Source organism: Sorex fumeus, unplaced genomic scaffold (genome assembly GCF_029834395.1).
Source record: "Sorex fumeus unplaced genomic scaffold, SorFum_2.1 ptg000082l, whole genome shotgun sequence".
NCBI lineage: Eukaryota > Metazoa > Chordata > Mammalia > Eulipotyphla > Soricidae > Sorex > Sorex fumeus.
The window spans coordinates 329,648-356,604 of NW_026606139.1; the positions used below are offsets into that span (position 1 = coordinate 329,648).

At 50.5% G+C, this 26,957-nt stretch overlaps 1 protein-coding gene across 5 annotated transcripts; it reads right to left on the bottom strand.

Annotated features, from left to right (window-relative positions):
- Positions 1 to 2,779: 2,779 nt before the first annotated feature.
- Positions 2,780 to 6,422, bottom strand: CUNH1orf210 (chromosome unknown C1orf210 homolog). 5 transcript variants are annotated; one of them, XM_056130886.1, is made up of 5 exons: positions 6,124 to 6,422; positions 4,876 to 4,940; positions 4,665 to 4,719; positions 3,888 to 4,007; positions 2,780 to 3,719 (listed from the first exon to the last, which is right to left on the bottom strand). In XM_056130886.1, the coding sequence occupies exons 4-5, from the start codon at positions 3,922 to 3,924 to the stop codon at positions 3,400 to 3,402; spliced, it is 357 nt and encodes a 118-aa protein (XP_055986861.1). In that variant the 5' UTR covers positions 3,925 to 4,007; positions 4,665 to 4,719; positions 4,876 to 4,940; positions 6,124 to 6,422; the 3' UTR covers positions 2,780 to 3,399. The 5 variants fall into 5 exon arrangements, with proteins under 5 accessions (XP_055986861.1, XP_055986862.1, XP_055986863.1 ...); XM_056130887.1 differs by lacking the exon at positions 4,665 to 4,719; XM_056130888.1 differs by lacking the exon at positions 4,665 to 4,719 and having other exon boundaries at positions 4,876 to 4,935; positions 6,124 to 6,166.
- Positions 6,423 to 26,957: the final 20,535 nt, after the last annotated feature.

A 26,957-nucleotide genomic window follows, 5' to 3' on the forward strand; every position in this document is an offset into this window, starting at 1 on the left:
AGAGGGCCAGTTGGTGAGTGTGACCCCCCTCTCCATTGTACTGAGAATAAATTGTCCCAAAGGGGGCTTGAGGACACAACTTAGAGTGGCAGAGCTGGAACTGGATTAACTCAGTTCACTTTGCTATTCAGTTCACTTCAACTCTGTGTCTTTGGCTCATCTGACCTCTTGTCTTTAGCTTCCAAAGATGGACCAGGCATACAGGGGGTCTGGGGAGGCGGCCTAAGAACTGGGTTGTCCCCATAGGTAGGTCTAGGTTGAGGCTCCCAAGCAGGGCCTGAAGCCAAGGGAGGCAGAGATTAGTCTGGCTGGGTCCCAGCAGTTCAGCATCTGGGGCCTTTGGACCTATGGACCCAGGTCAGCTTCCTTCTCTGTGCCTGAGGCCAGGCATGCGGAACCAGTGGCAAGGACTCTTCTTAAAAGCATTAACTGGGTCCAAGGTCCTGGAGACCTCAGGCACAGCACAGCTAGGCTTGACCCCCAGAGCAGAGTCAGAGAAGCCCCCTGTCCTGCCCCACCCCAATGCTGTACCCGCTGGGTCCAGACTCAGGAAAAGGGACTGGTGGGCCATCTGTCACCGGAGCACATTAAACACTCACCTCATGATCTAGCAAACTGTGACTTGAAACAAAACAATGTATGAGGAAACCAGATCCTCAAATAACAGCGTTTTGTGCAATGTTGGTCAGCATTTCTTTGTTTCTCACCAACATGGTCATGAAAGGGCACTGGTGGAAATGGTGGCATTATTCAAGGACCTGCTAGACCAGAAACTCGGAGTGGAGACTCACAAAGTCCCAGCAGTGCTGTCTCATCGCCCCTTGCTTGTTTGCTTTTTTTAATGTTTGTTTTTGGGCTATACCTGGCAGCACTCAGGGGTTCCTCCTGACTCTATGCTCAGGAATTACTCCTGGTAGGCTGGAGGGGCCATATGGGATGTTGGGGATCAAACCTGGGTCGGCTGTAAGCAAGGCAAACGCCCTACCTGCTGTACTATCACTCCAGCCCATCATGTTGTCTCTCTTTTCTTTTAAATTTTTATTAGTGAAACACCATGAGGTACAGTTGTAGACTTACAAATTTTTGTGCTTGGGTTTCAGTTATACAATGATCAAGTACCCATCCCTTCACCAGTGCCCATTTTCCACCACCGCGGATCCCAGTATCACTCCCACCCCCATCCCCCCATTCCACCCTGCCTTTGTGGCAGGGAATTCATCTTGTCTCTTAATGCCTGTAAAAAAACAGTGCAAGGGCTTGCCGGGACCCCCTGCTTCCTACCCTATCAAGTCACCAGTGCCTTAAATTCTTCCAAACCTTCCCCCATTTATTTTTGGCTTTTCGGGTCACACACAGCAATGCTCAGGGGTTACTCCTGGCTTTGCACTCAGGAATTACTCCTGGCGGTGCTTGGGGGACCATGTAGGATCCTGGAAATTGAACCCAGATCGGCCGTGTGCAAGGCAAATGCCCTACCCACTGTGCTATCACTCCAGTCCCTAACCCCCCCCCTTTTTTTTTTATTGATTGTAACAAAAAAAGAAGTAATATCAAAAAAAAAAAGAAGTAATATCCACTCTCTCCCACCCTAAAAGAGAGCACTCTCCCCCCTTGAGGCCAGAGAGCACTCAACAGATTGAGCAGAAGCCTGAATTTGGACCCCACCACCCCACTGTATTCCTCCCTGCCCCCAGAACCAGCAGAACCCGGACTCATGGCTCCCTAAGAATTGCTAAGTGTGGCCCCAAAACAACAAAATCTGCCCCCTTTCATGGAGTGAAAGTGAGGAGAGGGGTCTTTTTTGGTGGTTAGGTAGCACTGGAACTTTGGTGAAGTGGTGACAGTAACCCACAGTGAGTAGTGTGAAGTTAAACCCTTGAAATCCCTTAATACTGTAAGTCAACAATATTCCTATAAAAATTAAAATTCAGGGGCCAGAGTGATAGTATAGTGGGTAAGGCATTTGTCTTGCATGCGACTGACCTGGGTTTGATCCCCAGCTTCCCATACGGTCTCTTGCGTACTGTCACAAGTAATTCCTGAGTGCAGAACCAGAAGCAACCCTTGAGCACATCTGTGTGTGACCCAAAAGACAATAATAATAATAATAATGATAATGATAATTCAGAAAGCAAACTGCCTCCTTGGCCCAATCTCCTACCAGCAACAGCTATCCCGTCCTCTTCATCGAGTTCCTGGCTAGAACCTTCTACCCTCCCCCTGCTCCCCCATCTCTCCCGGCTCCTCAGCCCACAGTAATCCACAAACACAACAAATATTGATTTAGCATCCACCATGTGCAAGAGTCTAGGTGCAAAGTAAGACTCGGCCGTTATTTCAAAACAAGATGGGCTCAGAGGGCAGGAGCTGAGTGTAGCAAGGATCAGCCGGAAAGGGGAGAGGAGCTCCGGGGGTTCTCGGGGCAGTGGGAGTGTGCTGGGGGTAGGGGCTGTCTGCACACAGGGTCCACTGTGAGTGGTGAGGAACATTTTTCCCATTTTTCAGTGGGGGAGCTCCCAAGAAGGGCTCGGGAGACGGCTGAATGGAGCAGGTCAGTGCTAGGGCGATGCAACGTGTCAAGGCTTGCTGGGTGCAGGGGCGGCCACAGTCACGCTCAGAGGTACGAGGGGAGCAGGGCACAGTGCTAGGGATAGAGGGCAAAGCTTGTGCAAGAAATGCATGTGCGCCGGCCCCCTCAGCTGCCTCCCTGGGCCCAAGGAACCTTTGTATGCACTGCTACCACTGCAGAAAAATGAAACGAGGGACTTCTTTATTTATATTTAAAATGAAAAGCTATTTATTAATACCTATGGGGAAAACAAAAACAGCACAGAACCATTTCGGTGATCCATTTGACCGGTAAGAAAACATTTTAATAAAAAATGGGTCATATTGGGTTTCTTCTTCTCAGATGTTCTCATCTGGGCACTTCTGCCATGCTTGGCAGCAAGACCAGCCACGTGGGGGTCTCCTCTGGCACAGAGGATGAAGGGAAGAGCAGAAGGGAGCAGAGAGTGGAGGAGCAGAGAGCCTGAGAGGCGGCAGGGTTGGAAAGGAGGTTACAGATAGAGGAGGTGATGGTGGAAGGGACAGGGCAGAGTAGAATCTGCCAGGGGTTGACTTCCTGAGTCAGGCCCTCAACAAGCATCTTCCTGGCAGCCAGAGAGGGTGGTAAGACCTTCTTAAGTCTTAAGAAGGTACGAAGTAAGACCTTCTCTTACTCTCTCACTGAGTAAGAGAAGGTCACAGTCATCTGATGACTCGTGTGGGGGTGGGGGGTGGAGGCTGCCCTACCTGCTTGGCCCCTGAGCACTGGCCACCAATGTCCCTGAGGCTTGCGACTCCCTTAGAGTATCTACTATTCAACTGTCAGACCTTAGAGGGTCAGGAGATGGAGGTTCAGAGGGAGAGGTTGTCCCGGGTGATCCCTGACCCCATCCCTGCCATCCCGGGTTGAATATAATTGTCCTCAATGAAGCCATCGTCGTCATCTTCGCCCAGATGCAAACGGAGCCCTTTCCCTGTCCTGGGCAGCGGGTGGTGCTGGTAGCTGGCTCGGTATTTGCGGCACAGGTGGCATTTGGCAGCGAGTGCAATGAGGAGAGAGAGGACCACGGCTCCCAGCACAACTCCTACAAACACAGGCCATGCCCGGGTCCCAGTGCCTGCTTCCGGGGACATAGGCGAGGCCATGGGGAACTGTGAGGGCCCCACAGTGGCTGGAGAGAGAGAGAGAGAGAGAGAGAGAGAGAGAGAGAGAGAGAGAGAGAGAGAGAGAGTGAATTATGGATGGGATGAATGGGTTCCAGGGGGTCAGGAGAGGGAGTGGAATCCTTCCCCCATCCCAGAAGGTAATGGGGCCTCCCCCCTCTCCTGCTGATACTCACTGTCATTAGCTGTGATCGTGGAGGGGCTGGAAGACATTGGTGAACCTTAGCCTCAGCCAGAAGAACTGTGGCTCCAAGAAGACCCTCAGATGCCAGGCAACCAGTCCTGGGCGTGGAACCCTGGAACACACAGGGCCAGCCCGTGAGTGCCAGGGCTAGAACCCCAGCACACGACCCAGGCCATGCTCACTGCCACACTAGGACACAGCCCACTCTGGAGACGAGACCAGCAACTAGAGCCCTCTGTCATTGGGCAGGAAATGAGCTGAGTGCATGGGAATCGGCTTTGGGAGCTGCTGAAAAATAAACCAAAGCTGAAACTCACTGAGCACAAGTTGGGTCAGGCGCCAGGAAATGTGCTCCCAGAAGTTGGAAATGTGAGAAACATCTAGCATCTGGCGAGGGTGCGAGAGATGAGGAATCGGAGGCCCAGAAAGCTGAACATCCTAGCACTGGAAGCCAGACCACAGAGCCGCGTTTCGGGGCTGGTCTGCTCCACTGCTGGGGGACAGCGGTTGTCCAGAGAAGACAAAAATGGCTCCGCACTAATAAGCCACATGGGGCCATACACAGAGGCCACAGTTGGCCATATTTTACCAGTCCCTCAACGACCAGGGTTGGAGTGGGGGCAGACAGACACAGCCAGGGCAGCCTTATCCTCCTCTGCTCCTGAACCCAGAGCCCCCTGCAAACCCACCCTGACCCTCAGCCCGGCAGGCACCACCCTGTGCCTCACCTCCGCCCTCAGACGGAAGCTTAGGCAGGGAGAAGTCAAACCTGGGGCACCTGAGTCAGGAAATCATCGAGGACAATCACTACCGTTGCGGAACACCTAGAGGAGGAGCACCAGAATGAAAGGAGGCTCTGAGGCAAGACGTCTAGGCTGGGGAGTGCCTGGAGGCGGCACACCTGGATGGAGGAATGTTTGGGGAGCAACACCCGGATATGAGGGGCATCTCGAGGAAGAGCCCCCAGCTTAGGGAAATACCTGATGGAGAGGCCTCAGGCAGAACAGCTCAACAGAGGAGGAGCTGGGGAGGAACGACGTCTAGGCTAGGAGAGAAGCAGCCAGTTGAGGGGGCGCGTCATGGTCTTCTCCCTTAAAGACACCCGCCCGCCTCACTCCCAGCCTAGAGCTTCTTTCTCTGTGGAGGCCTGACAAAGCCGTTCCGTCGCCCTGAGCCCACTGCCACTGCCCAGGCCAAACCCCCTTCATCCTGTACCGCAGCTCTTGTCAGGGTTTCCTGACTGGCCTTGCGACCTGAAGAGCCATCTCCAGAGTGATGCGCCCATAACCCAAATCTGACCATTTAAAACCAAATCTGAACCCACATCTGGCTCCCACTTACTATCCTTTCGGAACATCCCACGAATTCTGAAAACCCAACCACATGGCTCTCAGGTCAAACACTCCTCCATAGTTCCCTCCCCGGTGACAGACAGACAGACACACACACAGACAAACAAGAAACAAACCACACACACACACACACACACCCCACTTCACCCACCTCCACACACACACACACACACACACACACACACACACCCCACTTCACCCACCTCCACACACACACACACACACACACACCCTCATCCCTCAAGGCCAAATCATGTCACACCTGTCTGAGAGGTGGTCCCAAGCACCCCCCCCCCCAACCCCACTTCACTGCCCGGTCAACTACCAGTCAGAACAGGCCATTTGCTAGATGGGCAGCTTCCTGGGGACAGGACAGGACTGAGTAACTGGCACTGGTGGCGAGCTCTAAGCATGCATGCGGTGAGAGCGGCCAGCGGCCAGCTCCAGAGGGAACAGTGGGGGAGGGGGCGTTGGCAGAGAGGTAAATCATTCATCCCTTAGCAAACATTCTCTGGGGCCTGCCCTGGGCCCCAGGCCCCAGGCCCTGGGCCCTCATGAACAATACTAAGATTTGGTCGAATGTAGGCAAACCGTGTTTCTGCGATTTGAGTCCTAGTCCGTTCTTCCTGCCCTGTCCCTGTGAATGCCTCCCAAGGACACACACACACACACACACACACACACACACACACACACACACACACACACACGGGCTGTCACCCCAGCTCCCGACTCACATTTCCTCTGCTGACAAGCACACACCCGCCCAGGAACACCCGGTCTGATTTCCAGCCCCTTTCCCATTCCCAGGAGCCCTAGGGGATCTGGGTGGCCCCCTCCCACGCCCCCCCAATGGTTTCCCTTTTTGCTCCGCACCTGTTGGAACTGAGCAGTCTCTGGAGGCGCTTCCGGAAGTCGCAGGCAGGACCTGGAGAAGGGGCGGGGCCGGCCCGGGCAGCCGTCAGCTCACCTGGGGACGCTGCAGGCGGGGCCTTGCCGCAGGTGCGGGAGGAGGGCGCAGCGCCCCCTGCAGGGAGCGTTGATTCGACGTCTTCCCCCACTGGCACTGGAACCTTCAGGCCCCCACCACCCCGGAGTGGGCGGGTGGAGGGTGGGGGGGGGGCGCCCTTGGGATCCACGAGAGGGGTCCGGGGATCACCGGAAGGCGCACACACTTCAGCAAGCAGCTGCTCAGACCCGGGGCCCGATAAACAAATGACCTGCCCGAGACTGGTACAAAGTCCAGAGTTGGAGCGTGAGCTCTGAAGGCCCATGGGGGCAGTGAGCCGGAACCGAAGGGCGGCGGGAGGGTGCTCTTTCCAACCTGGGCTGAGGGACACCCAAAAGCACAGCGGCTCGGGCACTCGCCCTGCATGCTCAGGGTCGACCTGGGTACTATCCCTGTCGTCCCATATTGTCCCCAAGCCCCGCCAGGAGTAATTCCTGAACACAGAGCCAGGAGTAACTGAGCACTGCCGGGTGTGCTCCCCACTCACCCCCCAGAAAAAGAACGTGTGTGTGCGTGTGTGTGTGTGTGTGTGTGTGTGTGTGTGTGTGTGTGTGATGTAGGGGCAATATGAAGCTATCTCCTGGCCTAGAACCTTCTGGTCCTTGTGGTTTAGTTTGCTTTCCAGCCACACCCTGTGTGTGTGTGTGATGCTCACGGCTTCCTCCTGGCTCTGCACTCAGGAATTGCTCCTGCCGGTGCTGGGGTGGGGGTGGGGGGGTACCTATGGGATGTCGGGGATTGAACCCAGGTCGGTTGACTGTGTGGAAGGCAAACGCCCTACCCGCTGTACTATCACTTGGGCCCGGACCTCTTTGTCCTGTAAAAACCAGTTCAGGGGGGCCCGAGAGATGTTGCAGTGGGGAGGACACCTGCCTTGCACCAGGCCAACTGGGGTTAGATCTCCGGCACCCCATCTGGTTCCTTGAGCCCTGCCAAGAGTGATCCCTCAGCACAGAGCCAGGAGGAAGCTCTGAGCACCCGCGGGTGTGGCCTAGAACCGCATCAGCAGCATCTGCGACATCACCTAAGCAGTTCATTAGTCACCTCCTCAGCCCTTCGACCCAAAGCCCCGCCCCGCCCATTAGCCCCGCCCCCGAGGAAAGCCACGCCCCCCGCAGCCTTTTTCACAGCCTTTCCCCCTGAACTGCTATATACTGGAGTCCTCAGACGAGTCCCCTAGACCAGCGGCAGGTTCCAGCAACATCTGGACCCAGGGCAATCTGGCACAGGCTCAGCAAACATCCCTGGAGGAGAGGGTGCTTGAGCTAGGCCCGGCCCACTGGGGAATTCGCAGGCCGGACAGCAGGAGCTCAGGCTGCCCCAGCGGTGAGAGTGGGACTCGGTGGAGGAACGCAGCGGCCAGTTCCCGAGGGGCCGTGGCTGTCTACAAAGCACCCGGACTCCAGCTCTGCGAGTGGCCCCTCCCTCACGCTCTCACCTGCACCTGCGCGCTCGACTCCAGCTGCCCCGTTCTCCGTTCCTAGAGCCCACCACGCTCCTGCCTCCCAGGCTTTGCAAGTGCCGCTCCCGGGGTCCCTGCTTTTACCAGTCTTCACCGCCAGCCCCTGCCCCCCATGTCCATCGCCCACCTGGCAGAGTAATCCTGCCAGTCCTACTCATCAATCATTCGGGGCCCAATGAGGGGCTCTTTATCTGCACCGGCCTTCCCTGACTCATCCTAGTCTGGGGTCCTTCTTTGCCACCTCTGTGCCCTGCAGAGGCCTTGACTCTCGGCCCCCATCTCCCTGACCACCCAGAATTGTGATGTTTCTCTTTTTTTTTTTTTTTTTTTTTTGCTTTTTGGGTCACATCCGGCGGTGCACAGGGGTTACTCCTGGCTCTGCACTCAGGAGTTACTCCTGGCGGTGCTCAGGGGACCATATGGGATGCTGGGAATCGAACCCGGGTCGGCCGCGTGCAAGGCAAACACCCTACCCGCTGTGCTATCTCTCCAGCCCCTGTTTCTGTCTCTTTAACTCTCCCTATCAGCGTATAACTCTGGGGTTCAATGTCTCTTGTCTGCATCCCCGTAATATCTAAACTGACAACAAAAGATGCTTCGGAAATAAATGAGTGAGTGGACAGGGACTGCTCTCCTTGACAGAGTAGTGAGGAGCCCAGGAAGATGGAGGGTTCTACCATCCAGAAGACACCCCTTGAATACTCACCGCATCTCACGCACCGTGCCAGGCTCCCGTCGACTGAGGCATCCCTCAAACATAAATGAATTCAAGTAACAGGAAGCTCACTGTGTTCCATGCACACCTTGGGGGCCCGCAGAGGATGGAAATGAAGCTGTCCATAAGACTTGTTCAGGGCTGGAGCGATAGCACAGCGGGTAGGGCATTTGCTTTGCACGCGGCCAACCCTGGTTCGATTCCCAGCGTCCCATATGGTCCCCCAAGCACCACCAGGAGTCATTCCTGAGTGCATGAGCCAGGAGTAACCGCTGAGCATCGCTGGGTATGACCCAAAAAGCAAAAAAATAAAAACAAAACAAAACATAAGACTCGTTCAGATTAAGGTAAGTATGGGCCGGTGGGAGTCAAAAAGCATTGGTGACACGGAAAAGATGTGACTACTTTCCACGAAGGACTCAGACAACGAGGAGACATGTGAAATCTGCATAAGAGTGAGACAGTGGCAGAGCCAGAATCTGGCAGAAGAGCCATCCAGAAAGGCGGGAAAGCCAGGACAATGACCAGAAGCAAGAGCACAGCTGGCTTACTGAGGCACCATCGGAGAGAGGCCTGCTGGAGGGAGAGGGGCCCCCTGCACATCCTCCCCTCAAGCTACGGGGGCCTGGAGGGACAAGCTCGAAGAGCAGCTCCTCCTGTCCTTGCCTAGTGGGATGGGAAGATGGGAGGCACGGCCACTAGGGATTGGAGCACAGAGGGGCTGCCCCCCTCCCCACCCCCCCTGCACTCACAGGGTCATTTTGAATGGAGAAAAGAGCCAAGGAAAAACTGGGGCACGCTTGGAGCTGAGTCTGCTTCTAGAAGGGAGCAGGGAGCCGGCGGGGAGAGGTAGGAGTGCACTCAGTGTTCCTCTGCTTTGAAGAGGACACCCACACCCCGTGATTTTTTTGCTTGGATATGGATTTTGAGGAAGAGAAAGAAACCAATAATGATTCCACAGTTTTGACCTGAGCAAACAAACGAGGATGGGAATTGGGGAGACTCGGGAGGGGACAGGTTGCCTAGGAGATGCTGGGAGCTTGCAGGTAAAGCAGCAGCGGCATACACCAGCCTGCATGCAGAGCTCAGGACCGGAAATGGGAGTTTGGGGAACAGAAAAACAGTCTTTGTTTTCTTTGCTTTGGATTTTTAGTTGTAGGGCCACACTCAGAGGTGCTCCAGGGGCTCCCCAGTGCGGTGCGCAGAGACTCAGTGCTGGAGATTGAATCCAGTCCTCCCACAGGCAAAGCATGCGCTCAGTCCTTTGCACGAGCTCTCTGGCCCTCTGGTTGATTGGTCTGTTTCTTGCTTTATCACAGATGTCGATTTATTAGGAAAGTGAGGTTTGTGGGAAACCATAGGACTCACATGACTAACCTCATCAATAATGCGAACACATCTGTGATCGGAATTAACCAAAAATTTATATCCATGTAGAATTTATATCCATGTGGAATTTATAATACAATGTTTTCTATCCTTTAATTTCCAAAGCATGCTTCTTTATATTTGACTAGTATGCTAATGCATATTTTTTCTACTTTCAGTCATGGTATCTATGTTATTCTGATTATGAAAACCAGACGCAGTATAGTGAACCTTCTTTGCCAGAAATTACAAGACTACGTGTCCTATAAACAGTCTTCCTATCCTCAATTGTGAAGGCATCACTGTCTGGTCATCCAAGCCAAATCTCATCCTTTTTCCTCCCTCCACCTTTAACCATCAGGGGCTAAGCTGACAGCTTCTGATGTCATCTCTTTACATTAGAACCCCCCTCAGCCTTTAGACATCAATGAGATACCATCTTACACCAATGAGAATGGCACGTATCAAAAATAGTAGGAACAATCTGTGTTGGCGGGGGTGTGGTGAAGAAGGAATTCTTATCCCCTGCTGATGGGTATGTTTTCTGGTTCGACCCCTATGGAAAACAGTATGGAGAGTCCTCAGTAAACTTAGAACTACCATATGACCCAGCAATTCTATTTTTGGGTATCCACCCCCAGGACCTAACAACACTCATTCAAAAAGACATATGCACACCGTTATTCATTGTGGCACTCAGTACGATAGCTAAGATATGGAATCAACTTAGGTGTGCAAGGACAGATGAATGGATTATGAAGATGTAGCAATATACACACACACAGTGGAATACTGTGCAGCTGCAAGGAAAAACGGACTCATGCAATTTGTTGCAACCTGGTTGGAACTGGAAGATAGCATGTTGAGTGAAGTAAGTCAGAAGAACAACCACAAACACGGGATAATCTCACTTATCTGTAGATATAGAATACTGGATAGGGAAATTTATTGTAGTAAAGGGGTATGCCTAGATCACCCATGAGCCCAGAGTTTAGAGAGGAGAAGGACAAAGAAGGAAAGAAATCAAGAGGGGAAAGGGAGAAGAAGAGAAAGGGAAGTAATGGAGGAACGGGGGTGTGGGGCTTCATTTACACTGGTGATGGGGGAGAGTGGTAGAGCCACATAACCGAAACATAAACTCAACAACACCGAAAACCTGAGATCTAAGCTGCAACTACCAGAATTTTGTAAACTGACTGTCAAGGTGACAAGCAGGGGTAGGGGCAGGGTAGCTGCAGGATGGATGTTGGGGGAAAGGAATATGGGAACACTGGTGGAGGGACGTTGACACTGGTGATGGGATTGGTGTTGAATTATTATATGCCTAAAACTCAACGATCAGTAACTTTGTAAAGGATGGTTATTTAATTACATTTAAAATTATGAATGAGGGTCTGGAGCGATAGCACAGCGGGTAAGGCGTTTGCCTTGCACGCAGCCAACATGGTCGACCCAGGTTCAATTCTCAGCATCCCATATGGTCCCCTGAGCACCGCCAGGAGTAATTCCTGAATGCATGAGCCAGGAGTAACCCCTGAGCATCGCCGGGTGTGACCCAAAAAGCAAATAAAGAAATAAGTAAATAAAATTATGAATGAAAGAGAGAATGAAAGAAAAAGAGAAAGGAAGGAAGGAAGTAAAGAAGGAAGGAAGGAAGGAAGGAAGAAAGAAAGGAAGAAAGAAAGAAAGAAAGAAAGAAAGAAAGAAAGAAAGAAAGAAAACCCCTTTAGTAAGTCCATTGAGATTCTAAATGCTCTGCAACCGTTTTTTCCTTTTTCAGTCAGTGGTGACAGCTCCAAGTCTGTTTGCTTTGGTCATGGTCATAGTTTTCATCAAAATAGCACAAACACAGCTCTGAGTCTTTCTCTGCTCTGTGGCCACTGTTGCTAAGCGTGCGTGGAAAGCTTAATATTGAGACTTGACTGCTGACAATTCCTTTAAGAGTGTAACTGGATTTTTCTTGCCAGCCGAGTCAAGATGCTTACCCTTGATTTCACAGTCCAGTCTGTACTGAATATAATCCCAGGGTCAGCTGTCTGGAACATCAGTTCCGGCTCATCAACCCCCACCTCCATGTCGAAGTTTCCCTAGGTTGATTTTTTTAAGTCCATCTCACCTCATCTAAGCGTGATCCCCCAAGAAGTGGAGAGTGTGCGGCCGGCTGGGGACTGAGCTCAGGGGTACCTGGGGAGCAGAGGTGATCGGGGAGAAGCAGAGTGACCAGCACAGCAATCACGTGAGAGAGGTCAGAGAAATAAAAAGGACTTCAAGGGCAAAAGCTTGGTCAAGTCAGACGCTGATGATAGGGCATCTGAGATAGAGACTAAGAATTAGCTTTGAAAGTGGCCTTGTGGAGGTCACTGGTGACCTTGCCTAGGGCAACTTGGACTGGTGTGTTGAATGAATGACTGATGGGAGCAATGTCTGAATATGGAGACAGGAAGCAGAAATGCCAAGAAATGTTGGTACAAAAGGAGCAGAAAAGACGTAGTTGTGCAATTAGGGAAGATTTGTTGTTGTTGTTAGTTTGGTTTGGTTTGGTTTGGTTTGGTTTGGATTTGGGGGGCTATGCATCTGGCAATGCTCAGGGCTTATCCTGGCTCTGAGCTCAGGGATCGTATGACATGGTCTGACCTGAGCAACTGAACTCAGGTCAGTTAAGTCCAAGACAAGTGTCCTATCTGCAGTACTATCTCTCCAGCCCCGAGGAATTTTTTTTAAAGGTGAAGGAGCTATAGGACCAGGTGGATGTACTGGTCAGAATAATGCAGGAAGGAAATTGCAAATCAATGGATGTGTAAGTACCTTTGGGGGTGGGGGGAAGAGGGAGGTGTCCAGTGCATGTGTAAGAGACTGGCCATGGGCAGGGGTTGGGGGAGGCCCTCTGAGGAAGGCAGACATTCAGGTAAGGGAAGGACCTTAGGAAGTTTTCTTCCTATGACTTGTTTATCCAGAGACACAAAGAATGTCATCAGGGGACGGAGTGATAGTACAGCAGGTAGGGCGTTTGCCTTGCACGCGGCCGACCCAGGTTCAATCCCCGACATCCCATATGGTCCTCCAAGCACCGCCAGGAGTGATTCCTGAGTGCAGAACCAGGAGTAACCCTGAGCATCGCTGGCTATGACCCAAAAAGAAAAAAAAATGTCATCAGTTGAGGGTGCAGAGTGGGGACTGGGTACTAGAGAGGGGTGCCCAGATCAAGGAGAGAAGAAAAGTTGGGGACTTGGCAAAGACTAGGGAATGGTGCAGCCTGTAATAGGTTTTCCAGGTAGTGTCACCCCCCCCCCCCGACCCCTGAGTGCTGTCAGTTCCTATTTTCCAGCTATCCCAAACATAGGTGGGGAGAAGATGGAGAAAGGGCCAGAGGATTCGGGATTTGCGGTGGGATCTGATCAACCTAAAGCCAGGCGAGGGAGCAGAGCCATAGGCATGGAATGACTTGTCCCAAGGCCCGCAATGGGGGCTGGGAGAAGCAGGAAGGGCGTGAGGAGCTGGAGGGGCAGAACACGGAACAAGCGGCAGCAGCTGTTGCAAGCAGAGACGTAAGGAGCTGGTGATATATCCTGGGAGAAAAACATGGAGCAAACACAGAGGCATGAAGCTTCTGAGACACAGAAACTACCTGCAGAGCCTGGGAAACCTTTTAAAAATGGACTTCCAGGGGCTGGAGCAATAGCACAGCGGGGAGGGCGTTTGCCTTGCACACGGCCAACCCGGGTTCGATTCCCAGCATCCCATATGGTCCCCTGAGCACCGCCAGGGGTGATTCCTGAGTACAGAGCCAGGAGTAACCCCTGTGCATCGCCAGGTGTGACCCAAAAAGCAAATAAATAAATAAATAAATGGAATTCCAGGCCCAGAGCAGGGTTCGACCCTCTGGGAAAGAGGCTCCACCTTTGGAACAAAGACTTATCATGCTAAGACTATCAAAAGAAGATAATTAAAAAAAAAAGGACCTCAACAGTTTCAAGCTCACCCCGCTGACAACCATCCTAGCAACTGACTTTGGCGGGGGGTGGGATGGGGGGTAGTGGGGAAAACTGTATATAACCTAACTTGGCAGAGGAAAAGGCACATTTGCCTGCATCTCTGCTAGAGATGTGTGTTTCCTTTCACTTTATTTATTTTTTAATGTAGGAGTACTGCTATTTATTCAGCCACTGATTAGCTGATTGAATCGGGTATGAACTCCACCTTACTTTTTTTTTCATGATTTTATTTATTTATTTTTCTTCTTATATTTATTTATGTATTGAATCACTGTGGGAAAAGTTACAAAGTTTTCAAGTTTAAGTCTGGGTCATACAATGATAAAAACACCTTTCCCTTCACCAGTACTCATTTTTTCACCACCAAGAACCCCAATATAGCCCCCCTCCCACCCCTCCCAATGCCTGTGAGGCAGATGATTTCCACTTAACTCTTCTCTACATTGATTACATTCATTTTTTAGACAAAAGATGCACCATTATTATTTAGAATTCCCCCCCCCCAACAATCAGAATTGCTGAAAAGGCATTGTGAAATACTTTGTCTTCTATAGCTGGTTATGAGAATCATATAATGATTTTGGATTTCTGCAAAGAGCCCGATAATTACGAGATTGGTTTCTGTGCGTCTGGTGTTATGGCTGTGCTGGAGAGCCACTCGTGGGGGGCAACTCGTGACCTTGGTAGGGCGTGAAGGACGAGCCCGTACCGCCCCCCTTCCCATGAGACTGCAGTTGCCCCGTCACTGCCGGCTCATACCTGGCTCTGAGGCGGCAGCCACTCTACTGCTGGGGGAGAAAAAGGCGGAAGGGAGCAACACCCTTTCCCTCCTGGGGAGGCATGCCACTGTAGTTTAACGCATGGGCCATTCACTTTTCTGCCGCAAGCTGCCGGGCTCTGTATTAAGTCCTTTCGCCTCTGGAGCCAAAGCCATGCCAGAGAGCCACTCATGGGGAGCAACTCATGACCTCGGTAGGGTGTGAAGAACGAGGCGGTACCGTCCCCCTTCCCATGAGACTGCAGTTGCCCCGTCACTGCCAGCTCATACCTGGTTTTCCAATAAACTCTGAGCCGGCGGCCACCTTGTATGTGGTCCGGATGCATTTCTGCCAAAAGTCGCTGGGTTTCGAGATTTGTTTCTGAGTCTCCAGGATCATGGCCACTAATCAGCTTGATCAGGAGCCAGAGAGGCCGTTTGTAGGCGGCGAATCAGGGTCTTGTTGGGATGGGGAGAAAAGGGTCGGCTCCACACCCATCTGGTGAGGCCCCGTGTGTCTTGTCGCTGCAGGCCCAAACCTGGCTGTCCAGTGTCCTCTGGAGGATGGTGGTCACTAGGCCACCAGGGGGAACAGGCCAAGGCACGAAACCTATTCACACATGGAGTGGCCCAGTGCCAGTAATCTACTGCAGGAATAGGACACATTTCTGCCAAAAAAGCCTTTGGGTTCCGAGATTCGTTTCTGAGTCTCTGGGATCATGGCCGTTAAGCAGTTCAATCAGGAACCAGAGAGGCCATGCCTCCAATTATATAGCTGAGCCGGAGGTGGTTTGTGGGTGTGTCTCCCACATACCTAACTTTTGGCCGTGTACTTTCTTGGTAAACTTTGCCCCAAGTTTTTGGGGTCTGGCCAAAGGGACAGCAGCAATTTTGGGGTATCTGGAAGTCTGAAGGCGCCATCAGGCTGCTGATGCACTCGCCTCACAGGTACAAATTAACCTGCTGGCGGCACCATACCCACTCCTTTCACTTTAGAGAGCATTTTCCCACCTCTCTCCTGAGACCTGTGCTTTTTGACCCTGTCTGAAGCTGCTTTTGCCCACATCGCTGTGATGGACTTTCTTACTTTATTTTTTTTTATTTTTTATTTTATTTTTTTTGCTTTTTGGGTCACACCCGGCGATGCTCAGGGGTTACTCCTGGCTCATGCACTCAGGAATCACTCCTGGCGGTGCTCAGGGGACCATATGGGATGCTGGGAATCGAACCCGTATCGGCCATGTTGGCTGCGTGCAAGGCAAATGCCCTACCCGCTGTACCATCGCTCCAGCCCTGGACTTTCTTACTTTAGAGCACATTTTTTCCCATTCTGGAGAAATAGCTAGCCTATGTCTGAGAGAGGAGATTGTTTTTGCTCCTCTTGAGAAGCCCCTGTTCTCTCTTGAGCATCTGAGCCCTTGAGAACTCTTTCTCTTCCCTTGCTCCCCAGATAAACTTGTTTTACTCCACTCCTCGTGCCCACCTGAAATTCTTTTCTGTGAAGGGTGGTTGATGAACCTGGAAAAGCCTGGGTAATAAGACTGTCTTTCCTCCTCTGCAAAGAACCGTTGCTTGCTCCAGCCTGGGTTTCATGGCTCTCCAAGAAATCAAGTGGCAGAATCATTTCCCACACTGTGAAGAACAAGTGAAACAGGTGTGGTTTGACAGTCACCTCATGAGTCCGTACTGGGCAGGTGCTCGCTCAATGAAGACTCATCAGTCCTGGATTTCCTCAGCCCCTTCCCCAGTTGATCGAGGTAGGTAGAGGCGGGGGTCACTAGGCTCCCGTCTCAAGGCTGCTGCCTTCCCACTCCCCACTTCACAGAAGCCACCTGGGGAAGCCTGCTCCTTCTGGGGAGGGTCACATCTCCCACCAGCCGCACAGCCATGGGTTTAGGAAGTAATGATGGTGCCTATGTTGGTGTTCTAGATAGTCTGTGGCAACTAATAAGCCATACAGAAATGGAGCTGACCCAGGGGCTACGGTGTTTGATGAAGACAAGTCCTGGAGTACAACTATGAAGCAGTCTTAAAGTGGGGGAGGGATATTATCCATGGTGGTGGAAAATGGGCACTGGTGGAGGGACGGGTATCTGATCATTGTATAATTGAAACCAAAGCACAAAAAATTGTAAATTTACAACTGCGCGACATCTTATCAGAACTTTTCTTTATGACATCTTATTATCTCATTCCTACTTTGGACAAACTTGCAGGCTATCGAATGTAGCCTGCCCACAGGGCAGAGTCTGGCAAACTCCCCGTGGCCTACCAAATATGCCAAATACCAGTAACAATGATGGGTCTCATTCTCCTAAAGAGCCGTGAAAATAATCTCAGGGCTAGGATGAAAGAGACATTACTGGGGCCTGCTCGAGGCAATCAACGATTAACAGGATGATGAAATGAAAAAATGAAAAAACAACTGTAAAAAAAATAAAATAAAATAAAGGGAAAAAAAAGTGGGGGTCTGCTGATGAGCGGTGGTTTGATGAGCCAGAGCATGTGATGAACTTTCACTTGATCACTTGACTTCCCGTTAATCGTCGATTTGCTCGAGCGGGTGCCAGTAACATCTCCATTTGTCCCTGTTGCGTGCTAGTGTAGCCCAATGGCATCTGTTCACTCTGGGAACATGAAGAGCCTCAAACCGATCGTTCATGATCTTGATGAAGAAGTCTGACCATCTGGTAGGTGGGCGGCCACGCGGTCTTTGGACAGCCTGTGGAATCCAGTCGGTAATGGCTCTAGTCCAGCGGTCGTCTTTGAATCTCATTACGTGACCAGCCCATCTGATTTTTGACACCTTGGCAAACGAGACAGCATTCCTGATTCTTGATCGTCGACGGAGGTCGGAACTCCGGATTCTTTCTCTCATTTGAGTGAAACATGATGTTCCAAGCATAGCTCTTTCAATTCCTCTTTGGGAGGCCCGAATAGCGTTCTCATCCTGTTTGCGTAGGGCCCAGGTCTCTGAGGCGTATGTTAATGCAGGAAAAACAGTGGAATCAAAGAGATGTGCCCGGAGCCGGAGGTTCTTCCTCCTCTTAGCTCTTGCTTCGACGTTCTTGAAGGCGTTCCAAGCCGCTCTCTTCCTCCTGCGCAGCTCGGGTGCCAGGTCATTTGTCATGTTGACCTCTCGACCTAGGTACACCTAGCTGTTGCATTCGGAGATGGTCGTTCCATTGAGAGCGAATGGGGCGTCAGGAACGAGGCTGTTTCTCATCAACATTGTCTTCGTAAGATTCAGCTGTAGACCGACCTGTGATGTGATGAACACAACTGTCTAAATCAGAGTATGAATGATATTAACATGATACTCACTCTGGTTAAGCAACTGAGTCACAACTAAAGTGCAGGTCCTCTGATTCTGGGTTTAGCACGTTTGGTTCTGTCCCAGTGACATCCCTCTGTTCCGAGGAGCAAAGTTGACCATACCACCTTTAGAGAAGCAGACAGCAATCACTTCCTTTCAAAGATGTGGTTCTATGTCTCCAAGGAACCTTGGGTGCTGCCCCTAGAATAGGGACAGGAATGCCGAACAAGACAAAGAATGAGAGCCCTGGTCCCCACTCCCACCTACTCCCTTTTCCATGTGATCCAACCCTCCAGCCGCAGACCAGGTGTCTCAGCCTTGGGGTCGCTGCGGTCCCCTTAAAAAAAACTGGTGACGGTAGGAAAATTCACGTGCACAGCCAACCACAAAGAGGCTTGTGGGCCTGGCAGCTAGTGGGTGCTCATGGAAAGTGCGGACACAGGCCATGGAACAAGGGAGGTGGACTCTGAGAGGGTCCTCTGGAGTAAAACAGGTCAGACACACACACGTGGGATTGCACTCACGTGGAGAAGATAAAAAAAAAAAAACAATGGAAAGCAAGACAAAATGGAGCCAGATTGGTGGAAAGAGAGGGAAAGGGACCTAGGGTGTGTCCAGCAGGCAAAGGGATAAACCATGGGGTGTGGTGGGTGGAAACGAGACTTGATCATAATGCCTTGGGTATAAATGTCTAATTATAAGTGGTGCACCTGAAACTTAGATGATGTTAGAAACGAATGTGACCTCAATCCAAAAATTCCCAGAACAGCCCACAAAACTTCTGACTGGATGAAAGGACAGCCAGGCTTCCAGGTTAACCCTCTGCTCCCTGTGCAGGAAACGGTTCTGCTGTTCTATTCAAAGAGCTCCCTTGAGAGAGAGAACAGAGGGGAATGCCCTGCCACAGAGGCAGGATGGGATGGGGGGCATGGGGGGTGGGAGGGATGCTGGGACCCGCGGTGGTGGGAAATGGGCACTGGTGGAGGGATGGGTATTTGATCATTGTATAATTGAAACTCAAGCACAAAATATGTAAGTCTACAACTGTACCTCATGGTGCCTCACTAATAAAAATTAAAAAATAAAAGATAACATATCAGAGGTTTATTTAGAATTTAAAAATCAAGTTTCAAAAAAAAGAAAGAGCTCCTTTGAACCCTTTTTGCTTTGTGAGTCTTTGGAAAAGGGAGGCTGCCCTCTTTCCTGCATCTGGTCACTTCGAAGAGCCCATGGGTCTCACAGCTCTGTGCCTGTCTAGGTCACTGCATTCCATGAAGCACTGCTAGAGCTTGCCAAGCCCCTATGCCTTCATCCAGAACACCCCAACCCCCCAATTTAACACCCTCCTGTGCTGGTTACATCAGATCCAATGTCCAAGTTTATGGGGCAGCTTCCTTCCATGTCACCAATTCCCTCTTGGCATGCTGGGTAGAAAACAGATGCCCAGCATCAGATCGCACCCCACCTCCACGCGCCTTGATCTCCAGGATTAGCAGATCGAGCTCAGGAGGTCTAGCAGGGAGCTAGCATGCCCTGTCCAGCAAGACGGCACATCCATCCATGCAATTCCAGTGGCCCGAGAGGCCTTCCTCATGCAGCCTGCCCCTGCCTCCCCGCCCCACGCAGGAGGAACTGTCACCTTTCCCACACGACTGCTTTCTCATGCCGTGGGGGTTGGGGGGTCTGAAAATAAAGGGGCAGAGAGGAAACTTGGTGCCCATGCAAGACCCAGGAGCAATTAGGGGCAGTTCTCATGAGACATGCCCTGGTGGCAGGCACACCACTTAGGCCACGACAGGGTGCAATTTCTGCCCATGGGGAAGGGAAGTCCCATTATGAACCATCCCACCTTCTAGCCCCAGCAGAAATCAGCCTCCCTTGAGGTGGAGTCAGGTGGACCATGAATGCCAGTCCCAAGCTCCAGACTCAGGGTGTCAGCTCAAAGCTTAGGGCTGGCACCCTTCAAGAAACCTACTAAGGGACCCTCAGCAGAAACAAAGGCTCGATAAGACTGAATAGAGACCCCCAGTCTTTCTTCCCTAGCAACTGATTCCTCCCATCGCTCACACCCCACTCCCTATTTGGGGGCCACATCCAGCTATGCTCAGGGCTTACTCCTGGTTCTGCACTCAGAGGTCACTCCTGGCAGGATTCCGGGGACCAGAGGGGATGCTGGGGATGGAAGCTGGATTGGTCGCGCGCAAGGCAAGCTCCTCCCTCACTGTACTACCACTCCGGCCCTTGAACTGACTCTTCTCTGTACAGAAAGCCCCAAGCCAGTGCAGCTGGGCAAGATCGCTTATAACCAGCTTTGCAAAAGCAACCGCTAGAGCACACTCCCTTCTGAGGTCACCCACATCCCAACTTCTCTTTCACGCTACACACTCCATTTTTCAATCACCTATCCCAGCGGCAGCTTGGCCCAGGAGACGGGGCGGGGTGGGGGAGCTTTTCTTTCTTCCTTGAGGACCTCTCTTTTCTGTCCGAACTCTTAAATAAAATTATTTCCTGCACGACTTGTCCTTGTCCGTGAGAACAGGCGATGAAGGCAGGGTCTGGTTGGAGATGGAGACTGACTTTTCCTTTCCCTGCAAAGAACAGAACCTGGCTTCAATCTGCGGAGCACAGAGCCCAGAAAGGGGGCAGCACCCTGCTCCCATGGAGCTGGGCCTCAGCTCTCAGGGGCAGCTGCCTTCCTGGGGTGCAAGCCCTGAACATTCCCGCCTGCAGAGAAGGAACTCACCCCCTCCTGTGTGGCAGCTCCTGCAGACCCTCTCTCCCGCACCATGGGGAGGACCATGGATGGAGATGGTTGACATCATCACACTTCAGGAGGGAAAGGTAGCGGGCTGACGGGTCATACATTGGGGTTAAAACACTTGCCTGGCTGGAACTGACTCGTTAGATGCCCAGCACCACATGGTCCCCGCAGTGACTCAAGCAGCCGGTTCAAACTGGCCCCCACCAAGATGTGGTCCTCTCCGCCCCAAAGAAGCAGAGTGGGGAGAAAGGGTGGGCGTTTTTTAAGGGGAGGGGGACGGCCTTCAAACATTTCCTATCACCTGTGTCATCACCACAAGGGAATAGTGAGCACCGATGACCTTGTGTGTTCTCACATTCGCCAGACAACACTGATTTTAAGGGAAAAAAAAAAAAACAAAACAAAACAGGCGAGTGCAAAACAGGATGCGGTCCCCTCTCTGCTAGGTCCCCCAGCTCCTGAGTGCTGCAGGAATGTGTGGGTGGGGCCTGTGCTGCCTCTTTCTCTCATCAAATGCGCTTTGTATTCTGAGCTGGCTCGCAGTTGTTTGAGGCGGAGGGACAATGAGTCATTTGTGTGGGTCTCTACTAGCTCTAGGATTTCTCAGTGACCTGGGATAAAGCAAAGGCCTGGTGTACCTGAAAGGCAGATGACCTTAACATTCACGCCAGCCCATCTCTGAGGGCCCCCTCCTGCCTTTTAAAGAATAGCCCCTCTCCCAGCCACTCAATAGTACACAGCAAAGGGTTGAGTTCTAGAGAAATCTTGGCTTTCCAAGTACCTAAGCCTGCTTGCTCCTGTGAGCATTTGGGGGAAGGTCTGCAGATCATGTGGCACATTTGACTGTCTAGCTAGGACAGTTGGGAAGCCACTGCACAGGTCATTCTCAGACCCGGAAGCAAATTGTCCAAGGTCAAAGCTAAGTCCCACCATTTCTCTAGAAGATAAAATACATGGATGAGAGGAAGAAAAATCTTCTCTCTCTTTTTTGGGGGGTGTGTATGGCCATCCCAGCAGTGCTCAGGGCTTACTCCTGGTTCAGTGCTCAGGGATCACTCCTGGCAGGTTTAGGGGACCCTATGGGATTTGGGGATTGAACCTGGGTCAGCTGCATGCAAGGCAATCACCCTACCTGCCGTACTATTGCTCTAGCCTCAGAAGACTTCACTTTTCCCAGAGTTTACAGATTCTTTGCATGGAGAAAGAAGCAAACAGGGTGTATTCTGGATCACTGACTTCCCTCCCTGCCATGCCAACTTGGATGGATATTCTATAGTGACAGGTGGGCAGCTGGCAGGACTCAGGAAAGGGAACATTGAACACTGCCACCCCCACCCCCCACCCCTACCCTTGGTGCCCCCCGATCAAGCCCAGGGATTCACTCCGAGAAGTAAGAGTGTTCTATCCCTAGGCTATCGTCTCGGCCCCAGGAACATTTTCAACTGTGAGAGGTCTGCCGGTGGCAGCAACCATTCTAGATGCAAGGTTATGCAAATGAAGAGATAATAATTCATCATGATATACTTTGGTTGCATTAAAGTAAGGGTCTCGGTAAGAAGCTGGAATGTATTTTTGGCCACCCCCAAGACCCAGGAGCAAGGTAAGCACCCTGTCTGCTGTACGATCGCTTTGGTCCCTGGAAGGAGGAATGCAGATGATGTAGGTGGTGCCTCTATCCCTGGCTGGAGAAAAAAGGGAAGTTTTTGTTCTTCACCACAGCTAACTAAAAAGACCACTACAAACTCACCTCCTCTGTGCCCAGTTTGGTTCTACATCACTAATTTTTTTTTTCTTTTTGAGTCACACTCGGCGATGCTCAGGGGTTACTCCTGCCTCTGCACTCAGGAATTACTCCTGCTGGTGCTTTGGGGACCACATGGGATGTAGGGCACTGAACCCAGGTTGGCCACGTGCAAGGCAAACGCCCTACCCGCTGTCCTATCACTCCAGCCCCAACATCACTAATCTTAAGCAACATTAGTTTCCTCATCTGTAAAACAGCATTTTGCGGTGGGGCTGGCTGGGTGCGAGGGGGTGGGGGGGTGCCACACCCAACTCTGCTCAGGGATTACTCCTGACTCCACTCAGGCATCACTCCTGGAGGGACTTAGAGACCAGATGGGGTGCAGGGGATTGAATCCAGGCTGGCCACATGCAAAACAGGGGCCTTACCTGCTGTACTATCATTCCAGGCCCTCATCTGTAAAACTATGAATGAAATTACCTCAAAAGTCTAAAGTTCGTGAGCTGCAAGCAAGCACACCTGTTCTGTAACAGGTAGGTAGTGTGATTAAGGTTCCCAGTGTTCTACATTGACCTCTGCTCGCCTTTCTGGTGATTTTCCTCTCCTCAAGGTCAATACTAGTCCACTGGCTGTAAGTAGGTCCTGGGCTTTGACGTGGCCAAACCCTCTGTGGGGTATTGATTCCAGCCTCTGCCTCACAGGCTTCTTTGGAGTCTTTGCCAAAGCAGTTGTATAAAAGGGACTTCATTCAAAGTCGTGTTCGATTAACTGGGCCTTCCTGTAAATAAGGAAGGTCACGTTTGCAGAAGCTTTCTTTCTCCAACAAAGAAAAAAACAGAATGGATTTCAAGTTATCTATGGTCCTCACAAGTGCCTGGTACATCTTTGCACCTCTCTCTCTCTCTCTCTCTCTCTCTCTCTCTCTCTCTCTTTCTCTCCCTACCATCACCCCCTCATTTCTCTCCTTTCTCTCTTTCTCTCTCTCATTTCTCTCCAATACAGTCATCTCAGCCTGATGATAAAAAAAGGATTGGCTGACAAACTTCCTCTCATTGTTATTTCCTGCAAAAAAAATGATGTTTTTGAATTGACAACATGGCTTCAGCTGCTGCTGAAGTTAAGTGAAAGTTTATTGTTGCCAACCATCAACCTAAAAATACCTAGAAAGAATGACTTTCTTTTTCTTTTCTTTTTCCTTTTTTCCTTTTGCTGATCGATGTGTAGAATGGATTATAATTAGTAAAGCTGACTTCCAGCACAGATAGGATTTAGGAAAAAGCGTCGCCATGTTGTTTATTTAAAACCCTGCCCCCCCCCCCAAAAAAAAAAACCAACACGTCACAATGTTGTTTCAGCAGCATTTTACTTGGCTCTTCTAGAAGCAATTGTGACAAACAAATTGTGACCCAAAAACTGGCCAGAGAAAGCACTTATGGAATATGTAGAGACCAGCATCTGGGGCTGCACTAACAAAGAAATATCTTACATACTTTCCAAAATATTCTAGGAGCAAAGACTCAAGGGCATGTTTTAGGAGAAGAAAGGAATGTCATGGGGAGGGGGCCTATTGGAACTACCCTTTCCTCTAAAGCACGGGGGAAAACAAAGCAGCATTCAAAACATATACATGCTCGACACAGCTGACACAGAATAGCTTGATTTCATTCCCCAGGGAAGCGGTGGGAATCTCAGGGGGGAACAATTCTCTCTGGGGGCCAGAGAGATAATAGTTCCTGCCTTGCTCACGGCCTACAGGGGTTTGATCCCTGGCAACCCATCTGGTCCCCTGAGCCCCACCAGGAGTAAGGGTCTCTGAGCACAGAGCCAGGAGTAAGCCCTGAGCACTGTTGGATATGGCCCAAAACAAAACAAATCTGTTTTGAGAAATAATTGCTTAGACATCCAAATAATCCACCCAAGTCTTCAGGATTCCTCTGGAGGAATTCCTGTGACATGGGAGGGGACCCATTTTCCCCCTTGGGGAACCCAGTAAAGTCAGAGACTCACACTAGGAAAGCTCTGTAAGCCACACAGCCACTTTCCTGGGCCCTAGGACAAGACCAATTCAATGGTTTTTGCAGTGGCCTCGATGTCAATATTGGAGACAATTTAGAACCATTCATTTTGTACCTCTCTAAGCTTTCCCAGTTGTCTCTGTGTGCATAATATGGGCTTCACTATTTCACTCCAGTGAGTCTCCAGCCCAGCCCCATTCCTACAAGACTGTGGACCTCGTCTACATGAAAAATCAATTCAAACATAAGGACATTTCCCCAAGAGCATGTCAAATGTTCCCTCAAGAACTGACATGCAATCTGAAATGCTGAGGGCCATTTAAGGAACACCCCTCCCCACCACACATACATAGACACACAGACACAGACACACACACACACACACACACACACACATCATAGAAGGTCACGGAAACAACAGAATTCAACAGTTGTCTGAGTTGCCTGTTCAGGAAACCTGGTGGGTAGTGTGGAATGAAGTGTTTCTGTCCCTCCTGGACATGAAGATCAATGGACAGTGGTGAGCCCAGTACATGGGGATGATCTATTAAAGTAAAGGAAAGTCCTTTACTCTCCTAAAATAAAAATCAAGAAAACAGTGATTTGGTTTGGTCAGCTTCTTAGCAGTCCTTCCCAAGTAGATTTTTTTGGGCTTTTTGGGTGACACCTGGCCATGCTCAAAGTTATTCCTGGCTCTGCACTCAGGAATTACTCCTGGCGGTGCTCAGGGGACCAAATGGATGCCGAGGATTGAACCTATGTCAGCTGTGTGCAATGAAAATGCCCTACCACTATGCTCTTGCTCCAACCCCACCCCAAGTAGAATTTAATATCATAACCAGACAATTTGGGGTGCAGGGGAGAGCTTAGGTTACACCTGGCAGAGTTTAGGGGCTACGCCTAGCTCCATGCTCTTTTTTATGGTACTGGGGATTGAACCGAGGGACTCACACAGGAAAGACAAGTTCTCTACTGCTGAGCTGTATCCTGGCCCTATATGTAATAATTAAAAAACAAACTCTTGGGGCAGGAGAGGCAGTAGAGGGGGTAGGCACTTACTTTGCATGGCAGCCTGCTCCAGTCGAATCCCACCACCACATATATGGTCCCCTACACACCTCCAGGAGTGACCCCTGAGCGTAAAGCCAGGAATCAGCCCTGATCACCACTGAGTGTGGCCCTGAACTCAATCAACTAGTCAATCATTAAAAAGTTCCTAACAGACACCAATTCATAAACTTAAAAACCCACACACAAAAAGCACAATTACATATGGCACGTTAACTGTGCTTAAGGAAAAGAAATGTAAGAATAATATTCATACCACTTATATTTGCATGAAGAAATCAGAAAGAGAACTAGAGAGATAGTGCAGTAGGTAGGGCATTTGCCTTATACACGGCCAAACAGGTTCAATCCTGGTACCCCATATGGTCCTCCAAGGTCCACCAAGAGTGATCCCTGAGTGCAGAGCCAGGATTAAATCCGGAACACTGCCAGGTGTGACTTCAAAACAAACAAACTAGAAATCAGAAAGATACCCTAGAAATTAATGAAAATTAATTCATTGGAATAAGAGGAAGAGTAGTAAATGGGAACAAGGGGCTGCGAGCAGGAACTTTCACTGTGTGCAATTTATATTGTTTTCATATATGTCCCACCATATTACCTGTTGGGAGGAAAACAAAATTACTTGGGGTCAGTAATGTGACTCAGAGGTGTGAGGCTACGAGCTTCCTTCCTGGCACCACTTCACACGCTGAGCCACTGCAACCCTGAGTGTAAGAACCCACTACCACCACCAAAATTACAAGAGAAAAGGGGAAAGTAAGACAAAAAAAATTGTTTCTATATAATGGAATAAAATGAGTATACAGACTTTGGGGATTTTTATCATGTTTCACTGTTGTATAGTATTTCATCATAGGACTACCTCAAAATTGGTTTAACCATTCCTATAATAATTGTTACCAGGTTTATCCAATATTCTGCCATTGCAGACAGTGCAGCAATGAAAAGCAGCAAATATTTATCACCCTTTTTATATAGGGGCTTCACCAGAAATGCTCAAGAGTCCCAGGGGCCATGTGAAGTGGTACTGTGCTGGCAGGGAGGGGGCATGTGGGATTGGAGATGGAACTGTAGACCTCATATGCCTCCACTCCTTTGAGCTATTTCCAAGGCCCCAACCATGAACATTTTGTACTGCACAGGTTATCTGTAGGATAAGTTCCCAAGAGTGAGATTGTGAGTCAAAAAGTAAATAAGTGTAATTTTAGAGAGATAGTCCCAAATTGCCCTCCAAGAGTTCTACTGCCAAGCACTGTATGTTTCTGCACAGCGATATCTCAGTGTTTCTCACCTTCCTTTGACCAAGGCCTCTTTCAACCCTGTTTCCTTCCCGTGCCCCTCCATCCTACCAGATGGCCCCCTAGTCTCATGTCATGCCCCCCAATTTACGCACGTGTCCCCTTGGAATAAGATGAGAACCCAAAGCGGAGAGTCATATGGTCCCCTAAACTGTGAATTATGAGAGGCTCAAGCTCAGTAACATGCCAGGTACCCAGATTT